At 42.1% G+C, this 10,362-nt stretch overlaps 1 protein-coding gene across 1 annotated transcript; it reads left to right on the plus strand.

Annotated features, from left to right (window-relative positions):
- Nucleotides 1-4,365: 4,365 nt before the first annotated feature.
- On the plus strand, nucleotides 4,366-6,025 carry BDCG_02269 (C6 zinc finger domain-containing protein; the record flags this gene model as incomplete). The annotated part of the gene is made up of 3 exons (XM_045417812.1): nucleotides 4,366-4,455; nucleotides 4,809-5,042; nucleotides 5,165-6,025. 3 exons carry the CDS (start codon nucleotides 4,366-4,368, stop codon nucleotides 6,023-6,025), a joined length of 1,185 nt encoding a protein of 394 aa, XP_045274540.1.
- Between the last annotated feature and the right edge of the window lie 4,337 nt (nucleotides 6,026-10,362).

The raw sequence follows: 10,362 nt of genomic DNA on the forward strand, positions 1-10,362 counted from the left end.
CAAAGTCTCTCTCTCTCTCTCCTTCTCAACTAGAGTCTATACAGTCTCCTCTGCTGTTCATACTATATAGTAATCATCTAGATCAAAAAGATCATAAGATGACTAGCTTCTGCCAGCTGTGTCTGGCACTCATCTATATTATTATAGTGTCTTGCTTGCCTTGCTCTGACTTTCTGAGCTTCTTCAGAGATCTCAGGCTTACTTACTATTACAGTTAGAGGAATTGCAATGATTAGGCTCTGACTCTGAAGCTGAGAGCAGATGCAGATGCGATGCAGATGAGCCATCACTATAAGAATAGATGCCAGGTGCGGGCTAGTAAGAAGGCAGCTGTTTTATAGTCTTTTTGACCTATGTAATAGTATATACTCAGGTCTCCGAGAGTCTGAAGTGCTCAGGAGCTGAGACTTCTCTCATAGAAGAGTGAGATGTGGCTGACAGAAGCTCGGCTGTCTTATGATCCTTCTAATCTAGGTGATAGGAGCTCAGACCTGGCAGCTCTTGCTCTTAGTCACGACAGGAATCCGAGAATGAGATTATACAGATTAAAGATGTAAGAGATGTAAAGTTAGAGAGAATACTACTACTTGCACATCACTAGAGTTCTGAAATTCAAGATCTACGAAACACTAGTAAATTTGTTTGTAAAGACTGTGTATACACTAAACCTACTAAACCTATAAAAAGTAGTGTTTTTTTTTTTTTTTTTGGTGCATACAACAAACACACTGTCTCTCTCCGCCCCGTCACTCAACATCATCGTGCATAATTATTATCCTTGACCCGAGCGAGTGGAGGGTTAAAGCAACCGTTGACCTCATTGTGCATATTCAGAAATGGGCTAAACGTGTCGTACTTGGGACTAGCGACGGGACCCAACCTTGTGTGCGCCCGACTTGGGGGATTTTGTTTTTTCTTTTTTTTTTTTTCTGGCGTGGGTAGTTAGCTGTAGCGAGTTGGATATACTTGTGGACTCCGTAAGTTAGTTAGTTGGTTGCACAAAGCGAGCTTTGGAATCTCAAGAACGAGAACATTTTTAGTAGTAACTTGCTAGGAGAATACTGAGAAATTATTGACATTGACACCACCCAGCTCAACGACGAGCGCGATGAGCTGGTTTCACTCGAACCAGGGTTTGTGCTTCGGGTTCAAGCCGAAGCGATAGCCCCACGAACCGAGTTAGGTATGTTAGGGTGAGGGAATGGGAAGGGGAAAGGGGAAGGGAAAGGAGGTTGATTACTGAAGAATGACCCATGGAAGTAACAACCGCCGCCGCCGCCGCTATAGCGAGAAGATAAGCCATCATCATCATCATCATCATCAGCAGCAGCAGCAGCAGCAGCAGCAGCAGCAGTTGAAGTTGAAGTTGAAGTTGAAGTTGCGTTTGTAGGCACCATGGTTGGTCTAATGGCTGTAGCTATCAGCTGGATCAGATAAGTAGTTAACAACTGTATTATTACATTACAATATTGAGCTGTACCGAGAGTGTATCTGTATCTGTATGATACGGGTATCGGGAGATACAGTCTTGTACGCTGTATGGTTGTAATGTATGTATGGGGGATTTCCCAGTAGGTAGGATAGGATAGGGAACTAACCTAACTCCACTTCCACTACTTGCCTTGCCTTGCCTTGCCTTGCCTTGCCTACCTTGCCCTGGGCGGGACATCTAGCTCGGCAGCTATGGTCCCGACAAACAGGGCGCGCCATTGGCCAGTGGCGGGGCGAAAATGAAAAGAGACGAAAAGAAAAGAAAAGAACAGGAAAAGAAAAAAAAAAAAAAAGAAAAGAAAAAAAAGAAAAGAAAAGAAAAGAAAAGAAAAAGGAAAAAAATATCCGGCGTATTAGTTTGGTGTATGTTTTTGCCTCTGGTTGATTTGGCTACTGATTGACCTGACCGCTGTTGAATCTTGATGATGATGATAATGATGATGATGATGACGATGGTTATAGTGATGAGGATAATGATGAGGATAATGATAGAACAATGATCAATGCTGCACGGGAATGCGTGCCTTGCCTCTTCCCTTCCGCCTTCCGCCCAGCCAGCCAGCCATTTATATATATATATATATATATATATATATAGCCTTCGAATGGGCGGATGGGATACAAAGGGCTGTAATTTTCACTGGGTACTGCGTGTATTTTTCCCGTTCTTTCTTCAGGCACGCACCAAGAAGAGTATTTGCACTCATCGGGGAGATTTACGCTGCGTAATAATAAATAATCCAGTAACTGTAGCTAGCTAGGGAGAGTAGAGTAGAGTAGGGAGAGAAGGCATTTATTTTTCTATCTAGTTACTTTTACAATAATTAGTTATTGGAATAAAAGAACTATTAACTATTTACAAAATAGAAACTTTACAAAAAAAAAGGGGGTTTTGCAGTGTCCATGGTTTGCGATGCCCTTCCCTTTCCCTTCCCTTACCCAGAAGCAAAAGCCTAACTAACGAGTTCCACGGGCAGAAGATCCAGCAAGCCGGCGAGTCCCAACCTTAAGGTGCCCTTGCTGATGATGCTATTTGCCCGCGGGATGAGGAGCTATCTCCAACTATTTTGGACTATCAGGAATAATGGGGAGGGGGGAGGGACCCGTTCCGGAAGGGACAAATAATAATACTGCGAATAATGATATGATAATAATAAGAAGAAGAAGATAAAATGCTAAATTCCCGGGCCAAGTGGAGATACTTTTTAGAAGAAACAACGAAGGGAACCAGGGAAAGCAAAAAAGAACAGACGGGAAAAAAAAAGAAAAAGAAAAAGAAAAAGAAAAAGAAAAAGAAGGCGACTAATTGATGGCCTCCAGATCGAAGGTTAGGTCGATTGTCCGCCGTGTCTTTTAATTCTCTTGCCTCGTTCTCTTTCTTCTTCCTCCTCCTCCTCCTCTCTTATTCTTCTTCTTCTTCTTCTTCAAACCCCCCCCTCCCCCCCCAAGGGATATCTACAACTTTTCTCTCTCACTGCACACTATATCCTCTTTTCCTTTCTTGTTCTTCTTCTTCTTTTCTCTCCTTTGGCCTTCACTTCTTCCTTTTTTCTCCTAGTCCGCTGTATCACTTACAACTTACACACTCCTCTCCTCTGAACGCTCTCTTCCTCTCTCTCTCTCTCTCTCTCTCTCTCTCCCCCTCCGTTTCCCCACCTTGTCCTAGGTTAGTTGCTTGTATTTACCGTTTCCCGTTTTACTGGTTTCTTTTCTGTTATTCCCTTGTGTTTTCCTCGGCGCTCTTTTAGTTGGTATTGTTCTTCATTATTACCACCACCCCAGACCGCCACCATCTTCATTCTGGCCGGGGAGACCAGACACAAGCGTATTGTTGTTTTATTTTTATTTTTATTTTTATTTTTATTTTTTTCCCTTGTGGCTGAAGAGAGAACGGCATAAACAGCAGAAAGGGGGATTACAAAAGAAATAAAATAAAAAAAGAAGGCAAACAAACGAACAAACAGACAGACAGACAGACAGACAGACAGGCAAACCACCACTCGTACACACATCCCGACATTCCTTTGTGACACTCAAAACGGCGTCCGGTCTCGGTCTCGGGCACGGTACAGACGAAGGACGGACAGGACAGTTCAGATATTCCTCATTATTCCTCATTATTCCTCGTTGCCTAGGACCTTGCGCCGGTCTTAACCTTAATACCGCCCTCATCGGTTCTCCCGTCCGGCAGGTCAGGTCAATCTTTCCCTGTTACCCCATCAGGGATCAGAACGCGTATAAGGAAAGGATAAGAAGGAAGAAAAGAAACGACAAAACAAAACCAAAAAGCGAGACCGGTCCGCATACAATATAAATATAAACCAGTGGTAGCAGTAGTGGTGGTGGTGGCCATCAAAAAACCTGCCCGCCCTTTGCCGCCTCTTCTCCTTTTCTCCTCTTCTCCTCGCCGAAACCAGCTTTGCCGGCCCACACCAAGGGCTATGCGAGTTGCCGAGTCTCACCGATCGTGCTTGTAACTGGCACATCCATGCCCACATAAAAGACATCACACAGCAGAAGCGCCGTTCCATTTGATTTGGTCCTGATCCCGGTCCAGACCATCCCGCGCGCTGTGACGTCTGCTTTTTGTAGGGAGCTGATCAGCCCCCTGCCTGCCTCCCCCATCCCTGCGCCCGCTTGCTTGCTGTTGCAGCGTGCACGCACGCACGAACCGACGCACCGACGACGCATAGGTCCGTCCAGGCCAATCTATATACGGGACCTGAAGCCCTCCCGTATCGTCGTCGACCATACCGCACCACTGCCGCTGCTGCAGCCCGGCGCCGCCTACTTCTAGCTATAGCTCTTCCCTCTCCTCCTCATCCTACTCCTCCTCCTCTACCCCCTGCCTCCACCTCCACCCGGCCACAACAAATGTCCAACGACCCCAACCGCCAGGGACAGTATCCACCGCCTTCATGGTCCTCTGGTCAGCCTGATTATCCTCCTTCGTCACAACATTCTGTCCGTACTCCCTTCCTCCTTGCATGACTGCCTGCCTGCCTGCCTGCCTCCTGCCTATCACCGCCATCCCTCCCTTGCTCTCTCTCTCTCCTCTGCCCACCCCCACCAAACGCCATTACATTTGCTTGCGTCTGGTGTTTTTGAACGCTTTGTTTTTATATCCTCCCTTCGCTGGTACAAATTAACTTGTTTATTTTTATTTTTATTTTTATTTTGTTTTAACGCCCTTCATTTATACGTTATTGCTCCTTCTTACTTCGCTTTCTGCTGGCCGACTTTTATATTTTATATTTTCTTTTTGGTTTTTAAATTTGGAACGCCATTCTGACCCAAAAGGGAAATAAACCTAAAAGGCCCGCCCCACTCAACAGTCTTACCAATATCCTCCTCCGTCTACTATGGCCACCATACAGCCACAGATTCAGCACCCACCTCAGGATTACCAGCTCCCGCCACCACATGGGGCGTACCAGCGTCCTCCCGAGATGTATGGTCATCCACCCCCAGCTCCGCCCCTGGTGGTATACCCGGCTGCCGCTCCAAGACAACGAACTGCGATAGCCTGCCGATACTGTAGGAGACGGAAGGTTAGTCTCTCTTGTTCCAGTTTACAACTTACGCCTTGTCCATTGCACCCAAAACATTTTATGTCAAATAATAAAGTATAACAGAGCTAAAATTAATTTACCCTTGCTCCGTTTGCCTGTAGATTCGATGTTCGGGATTCGAGTCCTCCCAGGATGGACGATGCAGTAATTGCGTTCGCTTTAATCAGGAATGCATGTTCACGCCGGTTTCGTCACAAGCACAAGCCTTTGTCCCTGCTCAAGCAGTCTACAACCATTTTCGCGGCACGGCACCACGGGGTGGTCCTCGAGCTGATGCTATACCATTGTATGGTGCACATGGCCAACCGCTTCCTCCACCACAGGCACCACAACATCCACAAGATGGACCTCTCCCTCCTCCACAAAGTTTATATCCACCTCATGCTTATGGCAGGCCGCCCGTCGACGACCGCCCTCCCCCCCCTCATTTACAGCCTCCCCCGTTGCAACCGGATCATGTGAGTCGCAAACGTCCCCGCTCCGACGAGTCTCCATTTCCTCCCCATCATTCCCGCGACCCCGTTTCGGCCTCGAGTTCTGATTTCTCACATTCTTCTACACAGAGATCCTCAATGGTCTCGCGTGATTCAAGAGAAGGATATTCTTACTCTGAATCTACCACACTCCCTCCCGTCTCAGCGGCTGTGTCTGGGACCGCATACCCCAGCCATACAGCCCAAGCGCCGTACGATAGACGTTCGTCGCCTCATTCCCAATACTCATTCGAGCATCGACACTCCTCTTCTCCGCACGGGTCTACCTCGTCCAATCTGCCATATCCACCCATCCAACCGCAACATCCTCCGCCGTCCATCCCAATTCGAACCCCACCACCCGGTCAAACAACCGTCTCATCTGGTAGCCGTGGGTTGAGTGTGAGGGAAATGCTGGGCCCAGATACTCAAGGCACACGAAGTTCTACAGATAGCGATATGCTCAATGCCCTAAACCGGAGGGTTTAGCCTACTTCAAACAAATTAAAACCCGGGTGGCGATGAACTAGAGCATACGTTATGGACAATCAATGGGAATTATGAGTAGAAGAGAAACGCAATTCGAATTATGAATGAGGATTAAAGAGGTGCACTTATTGAAACTGAAGACGAAAATAAATTAAAAAACAAAAAAAAGACGAAAAAAATAAGATGGAAAGGAAGGGATGATCATGAATGTCATCGTGCTGGTCACGACGATCTCCTTTTTTTGCTACTACGATTTTGCTGCTTTTAACAATATTTTTAATCGAGATGGGTGGGCTTTTCCACATGTCGGGCCCCTATATAAACCTTTCACACTCAGGGGGTACGATGTCGAGAAGTCCAGCGGCGGGGTAAGGCTGCTTCGAACAGAATGGGTATAACCCCCACGAGGAGAGGGGTTGGTTAGGGACGAGCGGATAACGCGCCTATGGTCTTGCCCTGCGCAATCATTCTGACAACCACAGAATAGAGCAGGTTAACTGGCAGGCGCAAGGGAGTGGGAAGGCCAAATCCTAGAGCATATGTCTGGGTGATATCCCGGCTACTTATGATAACCCGGGTTCCGCTGATCGAACGGAAGTGTTGCATTCCGTAGGCTTCAAGCGCGCCTCCGATCCGAAACACGGCTGACGGCTTGCTACTGCAAAGCCTCCTTCCGGAGATTCACCTGCGAATTGATATCGAAGCAACGACCGGTGGCTTCTGATTTATAAAATGGTCAGAGTTTCTAGTGAGCGTCGACAAACGTATTCTCCTGCGCAGCAATATCTGCTCCTTGGCTGAGCATCGCCTGCCCGCTCCCCCTTTTCCCCCTCCGCGCACGGACGAAGAATGGCGCTGGCTGTATGTTTGACCTGGGTGTTTTCCACCTGACTCATTTTGAACACTCGCTCGCTCAACGTTTTGTCAAAAATTTGGCCCGCCTGCTTGTTGTCTTGTTTTTGAAAGCTCTTTGCACAAACAAATGCTTTTTCAACTCTTTTCATTCGTCCGTCTCCCTTGAATGAAAATGAAATTATATTCCTTTGCGAAATTTGCCCCCCTCATTTCTTTTCTTGGGGTTCTTGTTTCCACTTTGTTTTCCTCCTTGTTTAACAGCTCCATCCCCCCCCTCTCTGTTTCCTCCCTTTTCCTTTCCACAAACCAAACCACTGAACGAGTTTTTTTCGTTGCATTTTTATATAAACTACATGGGGCGACCCATTAATCACATTTTTCTTATCTTTTTTCCAAAATATTCTATTCTCTCACCCTTTTTCCCTCCCTACTCCCGAACATTACTTTTTGTTACCCCCCCCCTCCTTTAACTCTGTTAAGAACTCCAAAAACAAAACAAAAAGAAAGAGAAGAAAAGAAAAGAGGAAAAGACGAGAGAAAAGAGGAAAAAGACCAGGAAAACTAACCAGCGCCGAACCAACCACCAACCTAACTACCAGAGAAAGAGAAGGGCAAACAAAAAATTGAGCATGCTTCAATCGTATTTTTACCTAAATACGCGCGCGCGCGTGTGTGTATGTGTGCACGCCAACAACAGAACACTCAACTCAAAGTTCCAGGATTCCTTTGCGGTTGCAAAATAACCTGGTCCATGGCCACGGGTGTTTTAGTTTTCCCCAAACCCACCCATCTTTTTTTTGAACGCTTTTGCAGCATGTTATTTTGTTTTTTTCTGTCTAAATTTCCTATGTCTTGGGAGGCCTTCTGTCTTTTTTTGTTTTTCTTTTTTACATCGTTACTTTTTTTTGTTGTCGCCCTTGACGAATTCCGGAGGCTACTTGTGTTGACTTCTGGTTGCTTTTTTGTCCGTTCTTTTTTGGTACTGTTTTCCGTTCTGGTTGATATATGTAAGCTTGAGAAAAGAAGTAGCAGGGAGGGGGAAAGGGGTTTGTTGGGATAGGCAGACCTATATATATATTTTGGTGGAGGTGGTGATACATATCTGTCTATACACATCAAGACGTGTAGTGTATCATGCATCAGGTGGATTCTCCCCTGCTTTTCTTTTCGTTCTGTTCATCTTGCTCGTTTTGTTACTGTCACTGTTGCCGTTTACAACTGACTGGGAGGGAGGCTTGCATTTTCTTTTTCTTTTTTTGATTTTGCATGCATGATGTTTTAGTGCAGGGGAGGGGCATGTTAAGGAAAGGAAACATCAATAACGGCCCCCGGCAATGCAATATACATACCTATATAGAAAAATGGGGGAGTGAGGGAATGGATTGAAATTGGTATTGGTGTAGTTATGTGACTGGCTGTTTTGTGATTGCGTTTTTTTTTTTTTGCATGTGAAATTTGATGTCATGCATGGGGCGGGTGGTGGCCTTTTGATAACTTGTTTTTCAAAAATTGGTTTTGTTATATGTTGTTACTTTGTTCGGGGAGGTCCTACATACATGATGTTTCCTGAGCATATTTGTCTTTTGTTTTTCAAACAAGATAAGACGGGGGATGAAGCTGGCCGGGTGAGAGAGATCAGATTGGATTGAAATAGAGGTAGCTATTGCAGTTGATGTGAAATTGGAGTTGATAATACCTATCATAGTTACAACAAGTAAGAGATACGGGTTTTTTTTTTTGTAAATTATTTCTTTTTATAAGTTGGCAAGAAAATAAAATAGTGTAGGCTACTGGGGCAAAAGAGCTCAGTCACCACCAGCGCAATGCTGGTAGAAGGGCCGATCAACCCGGGACTCTCAACAAATAGAATGTATTATTATTATTATTATTCTACAATTATAGATGTATGCAGTCAGAGACTATGACATCTACCTGAGAACTAAAAGTTCTCAGGGTTTTTCTAATATCTATAGAGTTAACTATTATACATTTATCAATTTCAGATATGTAAAATCAGAAAATTTCAGCTCAGAATATAAAAACTCTTTATAAATTACAGTATTTTAATATCTTCTAATACTTTGAAATTATTTGAAAATATTATAATAAAAGAAACAAGAATACACTCTTAAAGATAGACATATTAAATAAGTAGATAGAAAAGAATAGAAAAGAAAAAAGTAAAGTAAAAAGAGACTATAATAAAATAAAATTATTAAAAGATAGTATATAGCTGACTATATTTAATTAATTTTCATCTCTTCATATTCAGATATTTCTGAATTCAGTTATTTTCTTATAACTACTTGAGTTTCTGATAGAAAGTCTATTAGATATTTAATTTCTATCTCAGTTGAGAATAAGAATCTTATATTTAATTAATTTAAATCATACTTCTCTTTCAATCTGACTCTGAGACTATTGTATAATACACAGTATATTATAATATACTCAGAATTTTCATTTATATTACAGAATGAGTATTCTATTGAATCAAATCTATTATTAAATCTTTATATATATAATTTGAAATAATCATGTTTTAGTTTCAGCTGAATTATAAATAAGAATATTTTCTTTTTAAATTTAATTGAACAAGATTTTCACTTGAGTTTTATTTCAAATCTTGAATAATGTATACTCTTCTTTTATTTATATCAGCTTTCATTTTACTTATCTAAACAAGATTCTTTTATCTTTTTCTTTATAAAAGATCAGAACATAATTTTTTGAATAGATCTGCTTAATTCTGAACACTTTTCTACAGCTGAATTAGTCAATTCATTATCATGAATATTCATATAAGTAGAAATTCAGTGCAGATAAATTATCAGTGTTAATATTCTTCTCTTTTAAATTTTTAAAACAGAGTTTAAAATCAGTTCAAGATTCATTTGATTATTATAAATATGACTATTTCTAAGTCTTTTTACAGCAGCTTGACTATTAGAGAATATTCATATCTCTTTCAAACTATTTTCTCTTTTATAAGATTTTATTTCAATGAGTTTGAAAGCTTTCACTATTATAAATAGTTCAGTATCAAAGGCTTCAGATTCACAGTCTAAATTTCAGAAATCTGAGATAAAATTGATATTATCTTCAGTATAAGCATTCAGTCACTGAGGCAGTCTAGACTGGCCGCCGGGATCATGAATTTCACATTTGATCTCATTTAATCTGGTCTCATACATTTCTTGATATGAATTCTGCTGAAACTAGTCATTAAATAAACATGTAAAGTGACTATATATCAGATCTTAAAATGAAATCATGACTTGAAAAAAATAAGAAAGTGATTCTATTTAGTCTCATTTAATTCTATTCTTGATATAAAGTTACTATTTTTAGACATTTTAAGGTTTTTTTTAGACTATTTTTAATTTTTTAAAAAGTAACACTTTTTGATAACACTTAAATAAGATTTAAAGTCATTTAAAGTAATAAAAATAATTTAAATTAAGAAGTGAAAATCATGATCT

Source organism: Blastomyces dermatitidis, assembly GCF_000003525.1.
Source record: "Blastomyces dermatitidis ER-3 genomic scaffold supercont1.2, whole genome shotgun sequence".
Lineage (NCBI taxonomy): Eukaryota > Fungi > Ascomycota > Eurotiomycetes > Onygenales > Ajellomycetaceae > Blastomyces > Blastomyces dermatitidis.